Source organism: Zea mays, chromosome 3 (assembly GCF_902167145.1).
Source record: "Zea mays cultivar B73 chromosome 3, Zm-B73-REFERENCE-NAM-5.0, whole genome shotgun sequence".
NCBI classification, from domain to species: domain Eukaryota; kingdom Viridiplantae; phylum Streptophyta; class Magnoliopsida; order Poales; family Poaceae; genus Zea; species Zea mays.
This window is the reverse complement of record NC_050098.1, coordinates 202,880,938-202,902,409: the sequence shown is the minus strand read 5'-3', so window position 1 is coordinate 202,902,409 and position 21,472 is coordinate 202,880,938. Positions and strand designations below refer to the sequence as shown.

The 21,472-nt window shown below is 48.1% G+C and overlaps 4 protein-coding genes across 4 annotated transcripts; 1 reads left to right on the top strand and 3 right to left on the bottom strand.

The window, feature by feature from the left end:
* Positions 1-557: 557 nt before the first annotated feature.
* Positions 558-3,481, bottom strand: LOC100192010 (50S ribosomal protein L13, chloroplastic-like). The gene is given in 4 exon segments (NM_001137434.3): positions 558-961; positions 1,745-1,915; positions 2,482-2,667; positions 3,151-3,481. Coding segments are annotated over 4 exon segments (699 nt in total). The 5' UTR covers positions 3,376-3,481; the 3' UTR covers positions 558-844.
* Positions 3,482-3,795: 314 nt separating this feature from the next.
* Positions 3,796-6,594, bottom strand: LOC100285659 (uncharacterized). Its single transcript, NM_001158550.2, has 6 exons — positions 6,195-6,594; positions 5,483-5,709; positions 5,220-5,396; positions 4,972-5,127; positions 4,544-4,820; positions 3,796-4,437 (listed from the first exon to the last, which is right to left on the bottom strand). The coding sequence occupies exons 1-6, from the start codon at positions 6,490-6,492 to the stop codon at positions 4,181-4,183; spliced, it is 1,392 nt and encodes a 463-aa protein (NP_001152022.2). The 5' UTR covers positions 6,493-6,594; the 3' UTR covers positions 3,796-4,180.
* A 231-nt stretch (positions 6,595-6,825) lies between these two features.
* OBAP2A (Oil body-associated protein 2A) lies at positions 6,826-7,969 on the top strand. The gene is made up of 2 exons (NM_001320111.1): positions 6,826-7,184; positions 7,299-7,969. Exons 1-2 carry the CDS (start codon positions 6,884-6,886, stop codon positions 7,754-7,756), a joined length of 759 nt encoding a protein of 252 aa, NP_001307040.1. The 5' UTR covers positions 6,826-6,883; the 3' UTR covers positions 7,757-7,969.
* LOC103652484 (protein NRT1/ PTR FAMILY 4.5) lies at positions 7,914-11,501 on the bottom strand. Its single transcript, XM_020550475.1, has 5 exons — positions 11,447-11,501; positions 10,335-10,455; positions 9,775-9,992; positions 9,108-9,679; positions 7,914-9,012 (listed from the first exon to the last, which is right to left on the bottom strand). The coding sequence occupies exons 1-5, from the start codon at positions 11,492-11,494 to the stop codon at positions 8,139-8,141; spliced, it is 1,833 nt and encodes a 610-aa protein (XP_020406064.1). The 5' UTR covers positions 11,495-11,501; the 3' UTR covers positions 7,914-8,138.
* Between the last annotated feature and the right edge of the window lie 9,971 nt (positions 11,502-21,472).

Here is a 21,472-nt window from a genome sequence, read left to right as displayed (position 1 = left end):
CAGTCAAATTAATAGTTTGACTTAAGATGATTTTAAAAGTTACCTTGTTTTAATTATGTGTGTAGCGTGCTTTATGGCTGTGGATAACACGAGGTCAAGAGCTCATTCGCACTTTGAAGGAAAAATTAACACGAGGTCAAGACCTCATGTTTAGGGTCCACCAAAAAGGTAAATGAACGTAGAATTTTCCATCAGCATCCTTTTTATCACTCCTCCAGGCCTACTCCCGGAGTCCCGGTTATGCTTATGCGTGTACCCTAGGCAATTTGCCTCTCTTAAGTCTTAACACAAACACGATTGCGTTTTACCTTAAAATATTGCATAAGGCACCAACCGTCACCTGTATGTGTGGTATTTTATTTTATGTTTCCATGTTTATTCCCACGCATTCCAGCATTCAGTTACATCCACAACAATTTTACCAAAAGATATAGGTCACATGAGGAAGCACATGTCTATTCTACAAACTCAGAAGAAAATATCACACCTCGCCACCCAAGAAAATTGGTTATGAAAACTGTCGATCAATTTCGTATATCCAGATGGCAGGCCGAACATTGAAACAATCTGCCACTTCATACCATACGAGGTCAAAATTACAAACTTCAACTGGAAAATAAAGATTTTAGGTTGATTTAAACCGTACCATATTACATGACTACTCATTGACAGAAATTTGACTGAATTTCATGCATTGGTAAACATCAAAATTACAAAGAGGATTTATACTCCCCCCCCCCCCCTCCCCGATCAGAGGCATGGTTATGAGGATAGCATTCCAAACAAAGGGCAAAACCTTCTGGGGAGGAATTCGCCACTGCATCCTTTTCAGTCGATGAATTCTCTATCCAGTTTTTTGTATTCTTTTATCCCTGATCGGGAGTGGGACAGGTTTTTGAGCCTCGTGCGGATGTTCTGTCCCTTTGTATACCTTGAGGTGGGTAAATAATCTTCTTCCCAGCTGCAAATTGGCAAAAAAGGTGAGCATATAAATGTAAATATAACAAGTATATAGCACATAACAAAACTAAGTTAAATCAAATTTGCCATCAACAAGAAAAATGGAATGGTTAGGGGGGATGCTTCAGATAACAAGATATTTGCCTGCCATAATGTGAGTTTCAGTAAACGCATCCATACTACCAAACAATTGAACTAAGAAGCAATTTGCAAGAAAAAGGTTAATAGGCAATTTTTATGGAGTTCATGCAACACACCTTTGCGAACTTAGAAAAAAAAAGATCGGCAAGATAATTAACTAATTCAATCTGGACTTGTTAATTTTGTTCAATAACAACATTCCCTTGAATTTAGTACTGTGATTTATTCTGAATGTCACGCTTTCACTGGGAGGTACATGCTGATGCATGAGCAATGTTCTGACTGCAATACACTTCAGGGCTTGTTCGTTTCGCCGTTAATCCATGTGGATTGAGTGGTATTGAGTCGGTTTAAATCCATAGCAAGTCAAAATCCATCCCAATCCATCCCAACACACCAATCCACATGGAATTGAAATAACCGAACAAGGCCTCACCATTAACTATAGTAGTTCTCAATCTCAAAAGAAAAAATTCACATCTGCTAACTAATACCAAATTGTAATTTTTGGGACCTTAAAATAAAGGTCACCAGGAAATTTGGTTGTCATTTTCATATTTGGCATACATTATAACATGCGCACTAAAACGAGAAAGAGAACATGTAGACCTGAGGCAATCAGCTAGTAGATGTTTTTTCTTACCCTTCCCTTGGGGAGCATGCCACGAACCGCATGTTCAATGATTCTCTCTGGAATTCTTTTCTGAAGTTGGTCAAAAGTTTCTTCTTTCATCCCTCCAGGCCTTCCGGAGTGCCTCCTATAAAGCTTTTGTGACCGCTTTTTACCAGAAACAGCAACCTTATCTGCATTGACCTATGTGAATAGAAAAGGTTGTTAATGACTCTCAGCATTGTAGTGTAACACAATAATGCATATCATCTACTCCATCTGTTCCAAATTATAAGATGTTTTGGTAATTCTAGATACATAGTTGTTACTAAATATCTGGACATGAATTATGTCTAAGTGCGTAGCAAAAGTAATGGATCCAAAAAAAATCCAAAAAGTCTTATAACTTGGAACTGAGGGAATACGTGGTAATGAGCCTTTAGAGATGCACCAGTCACAAAAGGACTATGCTAACATAAACATTAAACACAACTACAGTTGAAGATTATTTGAGGAAGGTTACTCACCTCAGTACCAAATAATCTGAGGGAAGTAAAGCATGTATACTAAGGCCCTGTTTGGAACCTCTACAGCTAATAGTTAGCTGCTAAAATTAGCTATACAGGTTCCAAACACCCACAACTAATTGTTAGCTAACTCACAGTTAACAATTAGTTCATTAGCTGGCTCAACCCAGCTAACAATTTGTTAGCTGGCTACCTGTTAACTGTAGGGATTCCAAACACTATAGGTATTGAGAGAACGCTTACCACAATAACAAAAGCTCCCATGTCTACACTAGGAGTGTAAGTGGGTTCATTCTTTCCCCTGATATGTACTGCAATGGTGGATGCTAGCCTGCCTAGGATCTTGTCTGTTGCATCAACAACATACCATGTCTTCTCGGTAGTTACATGATCTGCAGCCTTAGGATACCAGGTTGTATTCCATATGTCCTGCAAATTAAATCACTGAATCAGATTTCAGTAGACACAATTACTTGTGGAGTAATTCATTAGAAGAAAGAACAAGGCATAGTACAAACAAACCATTCACTTTGTACCCATAGTATTAGTAACTGATCCTAAACAAGTCACAATTATGAACAGGCTGGTTGGCAACCATCAGTTCACTTTGACTTGCATGTCCAATTAAGCTCATTTTTAATGAATTCTCTCTCACCACAAACAGCCCATGGGTAATTTTGGATATGATGGCACATGGCAGATAACATATATAATGTACGCAGTTCTATTGTAACTTGATTGCCCTTCATCATGCACATAAAAGGATAGTCGAAGCCTCTGAGGTGGATTAAGATGGCCACGGTGAAACATGAACAAAATAGGATGGACACTGTCAGTCCAGGGTTACAATCCTGCAAAACGAGCTGTGAAAATGTGCACATTGTTTCAAGAGAGGAAGAGAGAGCGTCGTACGGGGCCGCAGAGCTCGTCTCCCTCGAACATGAAGCGCTGCTCGCGGGGCACGAGCGCGGCGAGCGGCTGCCTCTTCTGCTTGTCGCTCTTCTCGCACCGCACGGCCAGTCCCACCGGGGCGGCCCGGCGCGGCCCCACGGACGCGGTCCGGGTCAGGCGGCGGTGGTAGTGGCGCGGGGCGAAGGCGGAGGAGAGCAACGTATGGGAGGCGACGGCCGTAGCCATTGCGGCACGGCGAGCGAGCGGCAACAGGAGGAGGATGTGCAGACGGTTGGTTCAGTGGGACGCGGCCATTTTTAGGCGCAGTGGGGAGCGTCAAGCGGATAAGGGGATAGGAGACAAAGAACAGGGAAAGGTTAACAAGAACATATGGGCTTCATGGGCTCAGAACGAAATGCAGATTTGGCCCATTACGACACCTTATCAGCTCATCTGAGATTTAAACGCTTCCTTTGAAACTCTTCCCAAACTCAGAATAATGGCGGTTCCATAATTCCATCTAAAAAAAAGAAATTCAATGTATTACTATTGGGCAAAGGGAGCTGCATTAACAAAATATAGCTTCAGACAGGACCATATTTTTTTCAAACGATTCCGCTGTTCAAGTACCAATTAGAAACATCGGTAATCAGAGAAATTCTCGAGTCCAAATAAAATGACGGGAACAGAACTTCCATTGCTGCTAGTTTCCGCGACAACCATCAGCAGCAGAAGCCGAATTAATTGATAACGGACACCATTTTCACATGTTCCATCAGGAAACGGAAAGGAGGCAGAAAAGTGTTCATTCTCTTCTAACCAAAGAAAGCATATCTTTTACATATATAGTGGCAACATCGTGTGATTGCGTTGCAGTGAAGCAACAGCTTAACGTGTTTCTGGTTCAGATCCAGGATTCCCTCGCAGGAAGAACGCAAAGATGATAATATACAACAACAAAATTGTGAACCAGAGATGTCGAGTATCGACGATTAGAACCATATGTAAATCAATGGTTAGTTGGCTACCAGCAAATGAACTGGGAGGAAGGTTACGAAGTAGTAGAAGACCCTGAATTTGTCTGTGTAAGAGGTTTTACTTTCCTTGTGTGACCCAAACTATTCACAAGATCCCTGCGAGTGCATACAGGAAACATGCTCAATCCATGCATGTTTAGCCGCCACAAAACGTATGGAAAACTGAGCTGATCACGAGATGTGAAGCGAACCACTTCATTAAACCAAGCACACATGAAATGGTTCGTTGCAGGGGTGAGTTCCCTCACAATAACAGAGGCTTCGGCTAGAGCTGAAAAATCAAACGGGTAAATTCATTATAACAGTTCGGAAAACATATACAGAGATATTCCACAGGAGCAAAAGAACAATTGTTTGAGAAAGATTAACAGACTGACCTTTCAGTCCGTGCAATCTTTTTGTGTCCGGCATTCCATCTTGACGATACCGAGTCAATTGTACCTCTACCTCTTCAGGGGTAGCCTTGTGCTTTTGAACAATAGCTTTCCCCTCATCATATATGTTACTCCGTGCTCCATGTTCAGAGATAGCAAATGTAGAGTTTGTCCTCCAAAGAAGAGCTTCAAGCATTCCTATAGGATCTCTTCGTAATTGGTATTTAGAGTCAACCCATATAGAGTACCTTGCCTCTGTGAAAAGGCGATGAGTCAACATCTGCAAAAATCATGTTAAGTGATTTAGTATCTGAACACACTTTGTTTCCCAATCCTAAAAATAAAATATCAGGCTTAGGAAAGTGAGAATGAGAATTTCTATCATGACAAATTGGTACAGAGGATAGATTATGACATCTTAAGATTTCTACCTTTGGTATCTTCCCATTTAATCGTTGATCTACAAAAGGGAGGCTCCTGACAACAATGATCCGCCACCTTCCTATCATGCTATCATCACCAATTACCTTTCCTTCAGCTTCCTGAGCTGCTAGTGTCACTTCATCCCAGAAAGCAACATAGCAAACCTGCTTTAACATAAGACCATGCGAACTTGTATAATCATCAAATGATGGCTTACTCTGACATTCAATTCTGAAAATAATGGAGAATGCAATACCCTGCCAATAGAAGAATTGGCCATTCCAATAGGTTGATATAGATCATCCCCACCACCAAATGCACAGGTAGACACAACAACTTTACAGGCTCTCATGTATCTCCTGTCCTCCTCAGAAATTTTGAAGCCACCATTGTCGCTGTAGAAACCACAGTGCACACTAACAGTCTCATTCACCTGCAGAAGTATGGAAACACATTAAACATGTCAGGGAGGCGCAACTTTGTGACATCAAAACAGTACGCATAAGTAAGCCTTACGACCTTGAAGCTATCTTCTCTTTCAGCAAGTGTCTGAAATCCTGTAAACAGGTCGAACCTTGTTGCTTCCGCATGTTGCAGTAAATATGTAGAGTTTGCTTCGGAGTGGTATGTGTCATAGTCATCGTCATCAGTTTTGTACGTGATTCTGCTCACCACAGAATCGAGTCTTGTACCCTCCGGGAACACCACATTTGCCAAACTTTTGGGGCTAAGGAGCTTCAAGCAAGCTGTCAATATCAACGACACAAAAACTAATCATGGCACTCTTAACATTCAGTTGTAAGTGAAGTCAAACTAATAAAGAGGCTAAAGACTCTAGTATCAAGCCAGGAAAAGCTTACTGATCTGTGATCTGTCAGAAACATCACACGAAAGAAGATCTCTGGCTAATAAATTAGAAACGGGCAGAAAAGCATTTTCACACTCCTATTCTGCCTGATGTATCACTGGTTTATCAGCGTGCATGGTCTAAAATGTTCAGATCGATCGCCCATGGATATCTAATTAGCTGTGCAAAAACAGAAATCAGCACCGACAAAAGTACGGCATATCGCCGTGCAATGCAGCACTCGCGTTACCGACAAGCCACACAACCAATTCCTTGTTAAATTTAGTCGATTAGGTACAAAACCTCCTCTACAATCGGCAGGGGCACGGGGCAGTAGGAACAGTTTATGCGCTAGATCGAACTAGAGTAGGCGGGGGAACTCACGCTCGCGCACGCCATGGACGAGACGTGTGGTCGGGTCGAGCCGTCCGAGGCTGGAGACCGGTGGGGAGGGGCCCGGGGATGAGGCGCGGAGCCGCGACGCCTCGAAGAGGAGGAGCGCGACGGCCGGGAGGAGCAGGAGAACGGGCCACCACCGCGCCACCAGCCGCACCGCCCGCTGCCCCAAGCTACGCGCCACCGCCTTCCGTCTTCCAGCGCGCGGCCGCCGTGACGGTGCCGCCGCAGCACCGTCGTCGTCGGAGACGGTGATGGAGATGCTTCGGATCGTCGACGACGGCATCGGGAAGGAAGCGGTGGCGAGCGAGATGGTGGCCGTGGTGGGTTTGCCATTCAGCGGACGGGTGGGCTCGTGGCCTGGGAAAAGAGAGAGCCCAACCAAGGCGGCCCATCTGCGACGCTTCGGCACTGTCAAGCATCCCGCACAGGCGCAGCACCGCAGTCATCGGTGAGTCGGTGACATTTGTCGCTACAGCTGTTTCAGGCATATCTGCCACCTCGGTCACATGCCGTCCGCCACGTCGAGACCGCGAGCTCCATACGTGTCACGCGCAGCCATTCCCGACGTCTCCGGTGCCGTGTTTTAAAGAACGCGCCGTAGCGCAGCGCACTGCGCCACTCATCTGATGCCGTAACACAAGGCTGAATTTTTGTTCGGTCTAGCCGACCCGACGATGGCGTCCAGCGACGGGAAACCACTGCCAACCCCGGCCTCTGTGGGCGGCGGCGGCGGCAGCAGCACCGCGCCGCCCGGGCAGCCGACCACGGTAGCGTCCAAGGTGCTGGACATGGGCGCGGCGGCGATGCAGTCGTTGCGCCCCGTGAAGCAGGCGAAGCAGCACATGTGCACGTTCGCGCTGTACGCGCACGACCCGAAGCGGCAGGTGGAGACGCACCACTACGTCTCCCGCCTCAACCAGGACTTCCTCCAGTGCGCCGTCTATGACTCCGACAAAGCCGACGCGCGTCTCATCGGTGCGTGCACCGTGCACCCCATCTTACTGTCATCTTCAATTGATTCTTTGGCATGTGCTCACGCCCAAGAAGGACACTGCATCTACATGGATCTTTTCTTTTAACTGCATGCAGGCGTGGAGTACATCGTGTCGAGGAAGATCTTCGACTCGCTGCCGGCGGAGGAGCAGCGGCTGTGGCACTCGCACGCGCACGAGATCAAGTCAGGCCTGTGGACGAGCCCGCACGTGGCGGGGCTGCTGGAGAAGGCGGAGCTGGACCACATGGCCGCCACGTTCGGCAAGTTCTGGTGCACCTGGCAGGTGGACCGCGGCGACCGCCTGCCGCTGGGCGCCCCCGCGCTCATGGTGTCCCCGCAGGCCGACCCCGCCGCAGCCGTGCGCCCCGACCTGGTCCGGAAGCGAGACGACAGGTACGGCCTCTCCACGGAGGAGCTCCGCGCCGCTAGGGCCGACGTCGAGGCGCCCGCCGAGGAGCACCCGGGCCAGGCCGACTACTGGCTCCGCCACCGCAAGGGCTTCGCGGTGGACGTCGTGCCGCACGAGATGAAGCGTCACGCGCCGTTTCCGTGAGCCGTGACCAACCGGTGTTTTACAGTGGCGCATGTGTAATAAAACCAAACGATCCAGCAGGCGTCTCCGTCCGAACTCGTGAATGGCACGCGTTTATTTGTTTTTCAGTTCATGATGTTCAAATCGGCAGTACGCATGTGTTATGGATGCGTGTGTATTGGATGAAGTGGATCGGTGAGAACAGACTTTAGCCTCGCAGGTGTTAAACTAGAACTGCAATTACACCCTTCCCAATTACAAGTGGGATTTTCTTTCATTTTGAACCTCGAATTGCTAATCATGTTGCTCAAAACAGCAATCTGCATGACGAAGCTTGCACATCTAACAAGGTTCACAAAGAGAGATTGCCATAGATAGATAACCACAAACGAATGGATCAGGATCACACTTGCTCTTGCTGCTTCTCGTTCTCGGTGGCGAGCGTCTTCTCCTGAGGCTTGTACTTGTACCAACTTGCCCAGAAAAGATAGTTGAAAAGGTTGACGGTGCTAAGCACGGCGAGCAGCCAGAAGAAGAGGTCGAGGTGGTTGCGGTTGATGTTCTCTCCGGCGAGCCATCCGCCGCTCGCCGTTTTCTTCTTGGTGGCCTTGTTGACGGCCTTCACGATGACGGTGCTCATGAAGTAGCCCAGCGACAGGGAGCACCAGAGGAACGAGGACGACATGGACTTGAGCGCCTGCGGCGCCTGCGAGTAGAAGAACTCCATGAGGCCGACGTAGGTGAACATGTCTGCGATGCCGAACACGGCGAACTGCGGCGCCAGCCAGAAGCAGGACATGGGCAGGTGCTGGAACCCGGGGATCATGTCCAGCATGCCGTGCCTCTCGGCCACCTTCTTGCGCTGCACCTCCACGACGGCGGCCATGACCATGGAGACGATGGAGAGCACGAGGCCGACGCCCACGCGCTGCAGGTACGTGATCCCCGTGGGGATGCCCGTCAGGCGGCGCGCGAAGGGCACGAACAGCTGCTCGTAGATGGGGACGGCGAAGATGAGGAAGACGAGCGGGATGATGGGCATCGAGGCCACCGGCATCTGGAAATGCCGTCCCAGCGCCGTGTCCATCGTGCTGCCTTGCACCATGGAGAAGGTCTGCAGCTGCGCGAGGCAGGTGCCCATGATGATGGCGCTGCAGAAGATGGGCACCATGGCCAGCACCGTCTTGGCGTGCTCCACCTGCGTCACCCGGCACTGACGCCACGGGTCCGCCGCCGCGTCCTTCGCTGTCTGAACTATGGCCGCTCTGTCCAGGAATCTGCATGAGCACGCAATCAGACAGTAACCGTCGTCAGTGCCTTCCACTGCCAGTCCTTCATATGAGCATGGTAGTGGTAGTAAGTGTCTGTCGACCTGAACGGCCTATCCCTGTGTGCCACGAACTCCGTGTCAGGCGAAGCTTTGTTCTTGCTGATCTCGTACAGCTCGTCTGGGTTCTCCGGGAGCTGCTGTTTCCTGTTCCTGACTGCGGCGACGTACACCTGGAAGATCTCCTTCAGCGCACTGCTTCCCTGGACCGTGGCGATGCGGTACCTCGGCAGGCCAGCGATGAAGACGATGACGGCGAGCCCCATGACGCCCGTGGCGGCGGCGAACCCCTTCGCCCATCCCTTATTCTCCTGGATCCACACGAACACGGTGACGCTGAAGGCGCCGCCGGTGCAGAGGCTAAGCAGCAGGTAGTTGAAGCAGCTGGACATCTGCAGCTTCTCCCTGGGGTGCTTGGCGTCGAACTGGTCAGCGCAGTGCGCCGGCAGGGCCGCCTTGATGCCTCCCGAGCCGAGCGCGATGAGGTACAGCGCCAGGTAGAGGTGCACCTCGTTGCTGCCGTGCACCCGCGGGCACGTCGTCGGGTCCCTGGGGTCCTTGCACGGGGGAGGCTTCAGCCGGTCGGAGCGCGCCTGCAGCATCAGCAGCAGGAGCCCCTGCAGGGAGACGCAAGCGATCGATAAAGCGCCAGGGGAACCATCCATCAGACACAGGCACACAGCACAGCACAGGCATGCGATGCGGTTCGTACCACGAGCTCAACCAGTGATGATAGGATCACAGTCATGTATCGGCCGACGAAGACGTCGGCGAAGACGGAGATGAGCACGGAGATCATGTAGCTGGCACCCATATAGTTGGTCAGCAGGTTTGAAGCGTCTTCAAGGTTCAAGTGCATGACGCCCAGGAAGTACATCATGAGGTTCACGGCCAGAGACAAGCTGGCCATGTTCTCAAATCCGAAATTCACTGCAAAATCGACAGTACAGCTCCGAATGTTATGCTTTTGGTTCAAAGATGACCTGCCTGTTTCTCGGTCACTTGCTGCAAATAAGGGTAACTAATACTGTCGCGTAATTAACACATGGCCGTCTTCGTATATTTCCTGTAATTATGTTGGTAAATATACTATAAAATGGTACCTTAGTTTTGTCAGTTAGACGTTCCATGTTAATAAAACTGAATATATGGACTCATAAGAATCTAAATTCTTCTGAATGCAAATCCACTGGAGAAACTGTTAAGATTTAATTACACCTTTTCTTTGTAAGGGAGAATCTAATTATATAAACAGTTAGGAATAGGTGGTACCAAGAATGAAGAAACAATTGCCCAAACCACCATGGCGTCCTCGCAATGCAGGTCTTCCCCGCCAATCAACCTTGCCTTCAATGACTTCATACGTATTTCCTCCAACAACACGTGTCTCCACCTAGTTGCACAGATAATATACGTTAATAACCAATCCATGCCTTTGTCACCTTTTTGGATTACGATCAAGTTTGTGAAAATATGTCTTTGCAGATATAGATAGATAGGTAAGGATCAAATGAATATATTAGGTGTTGTTTGATTCACATATCTGTTACGTGAACGGTAGCTGTTAATATTAAATCATGTTTGTTTAAATCCAACTATAATTAGATATCATGCTAGAAACTGATAATGTCATATTTAAACTTGATACCACTGGTAATCTAGTGTGAATCATAACAGTTGTCATTTACGTTACAATTCGTAAACCAAACGCCACCTTAATCGATCTGGAGCGATCTAGCTACTTTGCTGTTGGATCCGGTTACTTTACTTTAATCCTTGTAAATTGTAAGATTGAAGGAGAAGTGAGCTAGAGATATTGAAGCAGGGAAACCATAAATTGTAAAGATTGAAAATCATCAAAGGCAACTCGTTGTTGTGTATAAGTAGACTCATCTCAAACACATCGTTTGACATAGTACCGAATACTTCATGAACAAGTGTCTGCTATTGTTCCGTGGGTAGCTATAAGGACAAGTGTCTAACTTGCTACAACTTGTCTAACATTTTCTGTCTAAGATTAGTTTTTCAATTTAGCTGACTCCTTAGGCAAGTTGTGGCAAAGTAAGCCACTAAAGCCGAGAGTGTTCGGATGCAATAAACCAACAACACAACTAAAGTTCTCTGTTTTGTTTTTTGTTTGTTCTTGCCAAGTCATCAATAACAGCGCCCATGGATGCGGGCACGTGATTGTTTGGTAAATCCAATTCATAAAAGAGAAGAGAATAGTCATGTTGACAGATATTCATGCATGCGCACACGCAATTTTCATACAAGGTAATAGCAATTATGTCTTGTGCTATATATGAATTACTCCTAATAATAAGCAGTTAAGCACCAGCTGTATGCCTGTATATCAAAAGGAAAATGGGAACCAAGGCACATACCATGGAGACGGAGTCTGCCTTGCCGTTGGCTTCAGATGCTTTGCCCATCTCCTCGTGTTCCTATCAAGATTCAGGAAAACCATACAGATGAGAGCATTGGCACGACGAGAAGTTGGAAACGACAGAGAGAAAGCAAGCTACCATCTTGGTTCTTGGACAAGAACTATGTGAGGAGGACAGGCAGAAGGTGCAGCTGCATGGACATATAAAAGGCATGCTTCACGAACGAGTCGTCCTAGGAAATTCTCTTGGTTTGTTTATTCTTAAAATATAGACATATTAACAGTGGAGTTCTTCAGATTCTTTTATACAGCTTGGTGGATGTATACAATCGCAACTGCCAGGCATTTGGTTTAGAACTTAGCAAACTCAGTGCACACAAAGACTAGTCACTTTGATTGGCTAAGCTGTACCACAGCTTTGTCCAGCTCTCTTTTGTATGCATAGTAGGCTCTCCATGGAAATATCCACAGATGTGTTCTTCAAGGACCTTCCTGTTATCACACGTCAACTTCGGCACTTTAACATTGCCGAAAACGACACCATCACCATGTGTCTCCTACTCTCGTTCCTCACTGAAGCCGATCAAATCGAAGCAAAAAAAAAAGGTACGGAAACACTGAAACAGTGCTCGAGAGCGCGACATTTCATTGGAGCATTGCTTGCCACTTGTTGCTGCCATCGCCGGCGTTGGTATATGATGGATTATGCGAGACAGCAATGTATTAAAGCTAATCCACGGTTCCACGGAGACGTCGAGAATGTCCCTGCGGAAACACCCAAGTCAGGAGGCACAAGGACGCACGAGGAATCTTCGGTTAAGAATCCACCCCAGCCTGCACCATGCGTATTTGTTCTCCTAAACTAAACACTCGCCATCCACCCAACACTATCTATTTTGCATTAGAGATTCATGAGCACTTTTAAAATACGAACACCGGAGCACAAACTTGCATTGAAATTAAAATAGTACAGTCAGAAAAAAATTTCTTTGGAATCAATTCAGCTTACGTTTCTGTACAGGTCGAGTGTTAGAACGAGAGAAAACCTAACCCTAGCCTAGGTTGGCAATGTATTAATAGATGAGTTATGTGGCCCGATCCTATTACAATAGGGGAATATAAACAAACTCTAACAGTTAAGTTACGTTAACACCTCGCAGTCACAACTATATCCTGTATATACCGGAATCAATCGCTTTGCCGAGTGCCTGAATCACTCGGCGAAGCCTTAAAAACACTCAGCAAAGGCTTTGCCGAGTGTTACACTCGGCAAAAAAGGCTCGACAAACAGTGCATCGGCAAAGCCTTCTTTGCCGAGTGCTTTTTCTCGGGCACTCGGCAAACCTTTTTGCCGAGTGCCAGAGAGCACTCGACAAAGAAAAGCGGCCGTTACGACGCCGGGTGACGGAGACGGCGGCTTTGCCGAGTGTCCCTTGTGACACTCGGCAAAGAAGTTATCTTTGCCGAGTGTCTTCCGGGCAGCACTCGGCAAAGAATCCATCTTTGCCGAGTGCCACTTGGGACACTCGGCAAAGAACCCACCAGGGAGGGTCCCCATGTCAGGTTCTTTGCCGAGTGTTCTGTACGGCACTCGACAAAGCCGACCTCTTTGCCGAGTGCCAGCGACATAACACTCGGCAAAGAACCTAAGCCGGTGCCCAGGTCTGTGCTCTTTGCCGAGTGTTATGACCCAGACACTCGGCAAAGCGCCTCTTTGCCGAGTGTTACACTCGGCAAAGTGACCAGTATATACCTTTTTTATTTGTTTTTTGTATTCCATCCACACAAACAGAAGATATCACATATATATCACATATATACATCACAGATATCATCACAGACATAAATAGCCAACACAAACATAAAACCGTCACCACAAACATAAATATCCATCACAAACATAAGTGTTCAACACAAGTATTAAACACAAACATAAGTCTCAAACGTCGCAAGCTCTCACATAAGTATCAAACACAGACATAAGTATTATACATAAGTTCTGAAGTCTAAAACAATGAAAACACAACACTCATGGAGGTGGGCGGTTTGACCGGGGCTGCGTTGGGCTGAACCCTTCCGGAGGGTTGTTGGATGCCGCCCCAGATTGGCCCTGCACATAGAAGAGATTGCATGTGTTATACCAGATGCATTACAAACATCTAACTACAATTTTGATACTCACAGGAGTGTGGAAGAGAGTAGGGTCAACTGGGGGAACAATGGAGGTGGCGGAGCGATGCCCTGTGCGGCGCCAAGGCTCTGCATGTACTGGAACATCTCCGCCATCCTCTGATCAGCCGTCGCCCGCTCCGCCATTATCCTCGCCTCCATCTCTTGACGTTCCCTCCTCTCTTCTTCTAGTTGGGTCTGTAATATTACAAGCCAACGTTATAGTAACTCAAAGAGAAGGTATATAACTCAAGAAAGGACGAGTTACAGAAGCACTAACCTCGAGTTGCTGTATGCGATGCTGTGAGCTGTCGTGCCGAGGTCGTATGGCTGGACTCGAGCCCGTGCTCCTTGCTCTCACCTGAGACAGAGTGGGAGTGGAGGACGAGTCGATTGCCCCGTCGGCAATCCAGTACCTCCCATGTCTCTTGCCTCCTCCGACCCTCATGAGCACATCGGGGTCGATCGGCTCGGTGCTCGGATCATAGTCTGGGCCATGGACCTCCTGCGCCATGGAGGTGTAGTCATGGAGGCGGTTGTAGACGACGGGGTTGGTGTAGGCCTCGGGCCCATCATCCGGGTTGTAGGTGACATCGGACGTCGCCTTACCCTTATGGGCCATAGCATAGGCCGAGAAGGTGGAGCAAGGCCTGCCACCATGTGACGCCGACTGCAACGAAAACCAACGAGATAGTTAGAAATAATATCTAACTTAGTGCTATATATCTAAATAAAAAGGTGGCGTACCCATGCTTCGGCATATTGGCCCAGACTCCGGCTGCCTTGGTGGTGGGAGGAGCCTTGCATCATCAAACGCCGTTCCCGGCTAGCTGTGTGCGCCTCGTCCCACTCAGTCGAACACCACCTATCCATCATCTGCTCCCAGCACAGAGGATGTGCGGCGCACCAATGTGGAATCATCTACAAAGTAAACACATAAAGTGCATATCAGAAGATAAAATAAAATTCATGCATGGAGTACTGGTACCAAACATGCATGACTTTACCTGCAGGTACTGCTCCCTGGTCAACGACATGGTTCGGGCTTGAGGTTTGGTCACCTTCTCCCCAAGGACGGAGCCGTGGTAGGTGATGATGGCCTGGATGCGGGCCTCATAGTGCATGTCCACGACAAGCTTCTTACAGCTCGTGGTGGCCACCACATCCGCCCTAGCCTCGTATCTAGCATCGCATCTGAAGAAATCCTGCATACAAAAACGATGTATCCATACATTATTTCAAGAATTTGCAACGAATGCGACATATTTTACATTATACTAAGACTTACCCACAGCTCTTGCTTCACCCGCTCCGCCTTGTTATTGAATTCCCTGCCGTCCCGGTCTACTGCATCGGGGGCGACGGCGTAGTGGTCGAAGGTGAAGGCTGGGCCCGTCACTCCGGCGTACTCCACAAGTTTAGGGAAGTGTTCCCTGCACAGCAGGTCGAGGATGTTATTGGGGGGCGACGATGACCCCCAGCATAATCCAAAATCGTCCAAGACCTGTCCAAGTGATAAATAAAAAGTATTAGTTTATATTATGATTTTGAACACATAATATGAACAAGAATGAAGAACATAAAGTTACATACCTCTCCCCTTCTGGCCGAATCAGCGGTCGTCTGTCTCGAAGTATGGGATGCGGCAGGAGACTCGCGGGGCCTCGCAGGTAGATGCTCCTCGAACTAGAGTCGCCTGAACCTGAGGCGTCCTGCTTCTGGTCGTCGTCGTCCTGCTGCTGGTCGTCATCGTCCTGAGGCGCCGCCTGCTGCTGCGCTACCTGCTCTGCCTCGTCCTGCTGCGCTGCCTGCTCTGCATCATCCGCCGTCCTACTACTCCTCCCCCTCCTCCTCCTCAGGAAACCGCCCACCATATTTGTCCAACAACCTGCAATTAAGAGTAAACAAATAAGCACATATAAAAAGATGTATTTAAAAACAGGTGCGAAATAAAAAATCATATAGCATTACATCGATTAAAAATAATCTTCATATGTGTCGGGGTTAGCCGGATCATAACTCTCATCATCACTATCAAGCATTTCAATCTCAACACCATCGGAAGACGCAACCTCGTCATTAATGTCATTGCCTTCAAGGATTACTAAGTCATTATCATTTTGCACCTCATCGTCCTCCTCATCAACAACCATTTCAATATCTACGTCCATTCCGATAGCTTCAGTTAAGTCTATCTCAAATCGCCCTTCTAGCCCATCTTCTTGGAAGAACTCTCCATCATATGTGTCCGGATCTAAGTTGTAATCTTCATTGTTAGGAACAGGTAACCTCTCGTGCGGCGATACCTTATACACAACATCCCAACCCTTAAGATGTTCTTTCGTTTGACACACATATGGGAGATAATACACTTGTTGGCCTCCTCTAGAATGTATGCCTCTGCAATGTAAGCCTCGATTTTGCATTTATTTCTACATTTCTTTCAAATAGTCTTTAGACATCTCTAGATTGGATAGCACCAACGTCCCTGCACGGGGCCCCCCATTCGTGTCTCATAGGGGAGATGAAGAATCAAATGCTGCATTGGATTGAAGAAGCCGGGTGGAAATATCTTCTCAAGCTTACACAGTAACACGGGGGCCAATCTTTCCAAGTCTGCAACCACGGTCCGAGATAACTCTTTTGCACAAAGCTGACAGAAGAAATAGCTCAACTCTGAAAGCGCTAGCCAGACATGCTCAGGGACATAGCCTCGAACCATCGCAGGATGAATCCGTTCAATCCATATGTGGAAGTCATGACTCTTCATCCCTAAGACTCGCATAGTAGATAAGTTCACCCCCTACTCAGGTTAGCTGCATACCCATCAGGGAACATCAACATCTTGATCCACTGAAGTACTTCCTTCCTCTGGGCCCTGCTTAGGACGAAATCGGCCTTAGGTCTTCTCCACGTCTTTCCGCCACTTGGTGGATTCATCTCTAGTTTTGGTCTATCACATAACGCTGCCAGATCCACTCTTGCCTTCACATTATCCTTTGACTTATCAGGAATGTCCATAATTGTTGCCCACAGTGCCTCGGCAACATTCTTTTCAGTGTGCATCACGTCAATGTTGTGTGGAAGGAACAGGTCGTCATAATAGGGGAGCCGAGTCAAGCTAGACTTATGTGTCCACATATGCTGCTCACCATATCCCACAAAACCACCTTCTGTATTGGCCACGAGCCCATCTATCTGTTGACGAATTTCGGCACCAGTCATCGTTGCAGGTGGGCGGTCTGTCACTACGACACCTTTCGTAAAGTTCTTGATGTCTAGGCGGAATGGATGGTCAGCAGGAAGAAATTGTCGATGTTTATCGAAGGACGAATATTTGCCACCCTTTTTCAACCAAATGAACCTAAGAGCTTCCTTGCAAACTGGGCATGGGAACTTACCGTGAACACACCAGGCACAGAATAGCCCATACGCCGGTAAGTCATGCATGGAGTACTGGTACCAAACATGCATTCTGAAGTTTGTCTTCGTAGCTCGGTCATACGTCCATACCCCTTCCTCCCAGGCACGTACCAATTCATCAATCAAAGGCTCCATGTACACGCCCATTTTGTTCCCTGGGTGTCCGGGAATTATCAACGACACGAATATATTCTGCCTTTGAAAGCACACACCAGGGGGGAGATTGATTGGGATAACAAACACGGGCCAACATGTGTACGGGGCAGCGCTCATTCCATAGGGATTGAACCCATCTGTGGCCAACGCAACACGTACATTACGAGCCTCTTCGGCTTTCTCACGGTGAATGTCATCAAAGTGTTTCCATGCTTCACCATCTGATGCGTGCACCATCTTGTCAGGATTGTATCGTTTTCCATTTTTGTGCCATGTCATCTGTTTCGCGGATTCCTCTGTCATGTAAAGACGCTGGATCCTCGGTATGAACGGAAGGTGTCGTAGGATTGTCAAGGGGATGTCGAGCTGCCTCTTCTGTCCATCACCAGAGTCTACCTCCATAAACCTAGACGAATTACACTTGGGACAGTACTTTGCCTCCGCGTATTCTTTCCTAAATAGCACGCAGCCCTTCGGACAAGCATGAATCTGCTCATACGTCATCTTGAGTGCATGAAGTAGTTTCTGTGCCTCGTACATGCTCTTTGGCATAACGTGATCATCCGGAAGTAGACTCCCAATAACCGTCAACAAGCCATCGAATGCGTCTCTACTCATGCTGTACTGCGACTTGAACGCCATTACACGCCCAATGGCATCCAGTTGAGAAACCTTTGTCTGGCCGTGAAGGGGCTTCTGTGCCGCGTCGAACATGTCGTAGAACGCCTTTGCAGTCGGCTCTGGCTCGTCATCCATACATCCTCTCGTGTACTGTGCCTCCTGATAGTCGTTCAACATATCCGCTACCCCCGCATCCGCGTCATAATCCTCGACACGTTGTCTCAACACCTCCTCTCTCGTACGGTGCGCTTCACCATGAAATATCCACCGAGTATAGCCCGGCGTAAATCCATTCTTCCAAATATGTTCTACCATGGCCTTCTTTGGTTTTCTTTTCCGGTTATCACATTTGCTGCACGGGCATGGGACTAGACTCGCTCCTTTAGCAGCTTCGCCATATGCCCGTTCCACGAAATCATCGGTCTTTCTAATCCATTCAGTGGTGACATCGTTTCTTCCTCTACGGCCCGTGTACATCCACTCACGGTCCTCCATCCTCTAACAGAAGCCTAGCAACAGAAAATTTCGGCAGCACCTCCCCTGCACGGGGAGGTTTCAAAATCCTGCAAATAAAACTATCAGCACGATGGCTGACATCCACGCATAATTCAACGGCACGATGGCCGGCAATCAACAATACTACATATTAACCTAATCATACACGTATATAATTAACTCAATATTAAAACTAATCATTTCATATAAATCATACACGTATAACATAAATCAAGCAATCACCTTGAAGGTTTCGTCGCGGGCGAGGCGACGGGGCGCGGGCGAGACGACGGGTTGCGGGCGAGGCGACGCGCGGGCGAGGGCACGGCGGGGAAACGGCGGGGGCACGGCGAGGAGCGCGGCGGGGGCATGGCGGGGGGACGGCGGGGGCGGTGGGCGGGGTCACGGCGAGGAGCACGGCGGGGGCACGGGCGAGGGCGAGGGGCACGACGGGCGAGGGCGAGGGCACGACAAGCGAGGGGCACGGCACGGCGAGCGCGGGCACGGCGGGCGCGGCTGCGGCGTCGCGAGCGCGAGGGCACGGCGGGCGCGGCTGCGGCGAGCGCTAGCGCGGGCACGGCGGGCACAACACGGCGAGCGCGAGGGAGGGCACGACGGCGGCGGCGAGGGCGCGGCGACAGTGAGGGCGCGGCGGCGGCGGCGTTTGAGTGAGTGAGTGAGAGAGAGAGTGAGGAAGAAGCGTTCGGCCGTTGGTATGTAGGGCGCTTTGTCGAGTGCCCGTGATCTGGCACTCGGCAAAGTTTTTTTTTAATTTTAAAATACACTTTGCCGAGTGCCAAATCGCTGGCACTCGGCAAAGCTGTCTTTGCCGAGTGTCGCCCAGGGGACACTAGGCAAAGACTCTTTCCCTATTCTTTACCGAGTGCCACGCAGTTGACACTCGGCAAAGCTGTCTTTGCCGAGTGTCTTAATTAGACACTCGGCAAAGTATATTTTTATTTTTTTTATTTTGTCTCCCAAACTTTTTGTGGTATGTTCCTACACTATGTAGACCTCATGTATCATTTGTGGACAATTATAACAGAGTTTTCAATCGTTAGTAGATTTAGTTTGTTTATTTGAAATTCTTCGGAAAATTCAGATTTTAACTGCAGGTCACTCGAAACTTGGAAAACCGTGCATAAAAAAATGATATTCATGTTAGTTAGCATAAGTTACGACCGATTCCAGAAGCGTACCGGAAACTTCGAGTAACATGCTCACTAAACATGGTCGTGAACTTGGCATCCACATGTTTAAAAATTGTATAAAACACAAATAAAGTCAGAAAATCATGAAACTTGTCCACGTGTCATGATATCATATGTACAGGCTGTGATAAAAAGTTTAGAATGTTTGGAGAAAGTTGTGAGACACTATGTGTAGAAACCTAGAGGACTACACATGAAATCATAGATTTTCAATGTGGATCTCTTAGGTTTCTACACATAGTGTCTCACAACTTTCTCCAAACATTCTAAAATTTTTATCACAGCCTGTACATATAATATCATGACACGTGGACAAGTTTCATGATTTTCTGACTTTGTTTGTGTTTTATACAATTTTTAAACATGTGGATGCCAAGTTCACGGCCATGTTTAGTGAGCATGTTGCTCGAAGTTTCCGGTACGCTTCTGAAATCGGTCGTAACTTATGCTAAGTAACATGAATATAATTTTTCATGCACGGTTTTCCAAGTTTCGAGTGTCCTGCAGTTCAAATTTGAATTTTCCGAAGAAATTCAAATAAACGAACTAAATCTACTAACGATTGAAACTTTGTTATAATTGTCCACAAATGATACATGTAGGTCTACATAGTGTAGGAACATACCACAAAAAGTTTGGGAGACAAAATAAAAAAAATAAAAATATACTTTGCAGAGTGTCTAGAGATGACACTCGGCAAAGCCTCCTTTGCCGAGTGCCTACTATGTGACACTCGGCAAAGAAGACTCTTTGCCGAGTGCCAACCGTTGGCTCTCGGCAAAGACTGACGGCCGTCAGCTTTGGGACGGCCGCTGACGGCCCTTTGCCGAGAGCCCCCTTTGCCGAGTGTTTGACACTCGGCAAACTTGTCTTTACCGAGTGGGGTCCTGTGCCGAGTGTCCAGCACTCGGTAAAGAGGCTCTTTGCCGAGAGCCTAACTTTACCGAGTGCGGCTCTCGGCAAAGCCTTCTTTGCCGAGTGCTCGACAAAAGGCACTCGGCAAAGAATCCAACACTCGGCAAAGCCTCAGATTCCGGTAGTGATGTTTAGACTCGATCAGAACTAAGTGAAAATAGTAGAAGAAAGCCTCTTGGTGATGATGTCGGTGAATAGACATGGAGAACAAGGACATGCATCACCAAAAGCGACACACTTGCATACGAAGTGGAGGTCGATTTCCACGTGCTTCGTGTGTTGTTGTTGCACATGATTAGTGAAAAGGTAGACCACACTGACGTTGTTGCAGTAGACGAGGGTGGCGCATATGAGGGGACTGTGAAGCTCTTGAAGAAGCTAACGAAGTTAGGAAGCCTTGACCACGCCATTGGCCACAATAGGATACTCGGCCTCAGCGCTGAAGCTGGAGATTACATGCTGCCGCTTCGAGGACCAAGAGATGAGGTTGGAGCCCAGGAACACAGTGTAGTCGGATGTGGACCGACACGTGCTAGGGTAGCTAGCCCAATTGGCGTCGGGGTAGATCACTAGCTCAGAAGTCGGAGAGGGCTGAAGAAAAAGGTTGAAGCCGAGGGAGCAGCAAAGGTATAACGAAGGATCAGCTTGAGAGCGGTAAGGTGAAGCTCCCGCGGGGTGTGCATGTGAAGGAACATCTGTTGGACCGCATAGGCGATGTCGGGTCGGGTTAACATAAGGTACTAGAGAGCCCCAGTGAGGCTCTAGTAAGTCATCACATCGCTAATCGGGGCGTTGTCGTCGTCGGAGAGCTTCACCCGAGTGAAACAGGGCTTGCAGTCGGATATGCCAACCTGCTTCAGGATGTCGAGGGCATAATAGCGCTGATGGAGGAAGAGGCCCTAAGGCATTGCTCCACGGTGACCCCGAGGACATGGTGGAGAGGATACATATCCTTGAAAGTCGCCTAGAGGGGGTGAATACGCAAAATCTGAAAATTACAAACTTTGAACATAAACTTTTTTCGAGGTTAGCGT

Bases quoted from the DNA above. Each gene is read 5' to 3' on its own strand.
- LOC100285659 (NM_001158550.2), bottom strand. From the start codon at position 6,492: ATGCCGTCGTCGACGATCCGAAGCATCTCCATCACCGTCTCCGACGAC. The intron at 4,821-4,971 runs GTAGAAATCTTA...TGATTTTTGCAG, and splicing joins TAAATGGGAAGATACCAAAG to ATGTTGACTCATCGCCTTTT. The intron at 4,438-4,543 runs GTCAGTCTGTTA...TTGATTTTTCAG, and splicing joins AAGATTGCACGGACTGAAAG to CTCTAGCCGAAGCCTCTGTT.
- OBAP2A (NM_001320111.1), top strand. From the start codon at position 6,884: ATGGCGTCCAGCGACGGGAAACCACTGCCAACCCCGGCCTCTGTGGGC. The intron at 7,185-7,298 runs GTGCGTGCACCG...AACTGCATGCAG, and splicing joins AGCCGACGCGCGTCTCATCG to GCGTGGAGTACATCGTGTCG.
- LOC103652484 (XM_020550475.1), bottom strand. From the start codon at position 11,494: ATGGGCAAAGCATCTGAAGCCAACGGCAAGGCAGACTCCGTCTCCATG. The intron at 10,456-11,446 runs GTATGTGCCTTG...CTGTGCAACTAG, and splicing joins AGGCAGACTCCGTCTCCATG to GTGGAGACACGTGTTGTTGG. The intron at 9,680-9,774 runs GTACGAACCGCA...GTCTCCCTGCAG, and splicing joins CATCACTGGTTGAGCTCGTG to GGGCTCCTGCTGCTGATGCT.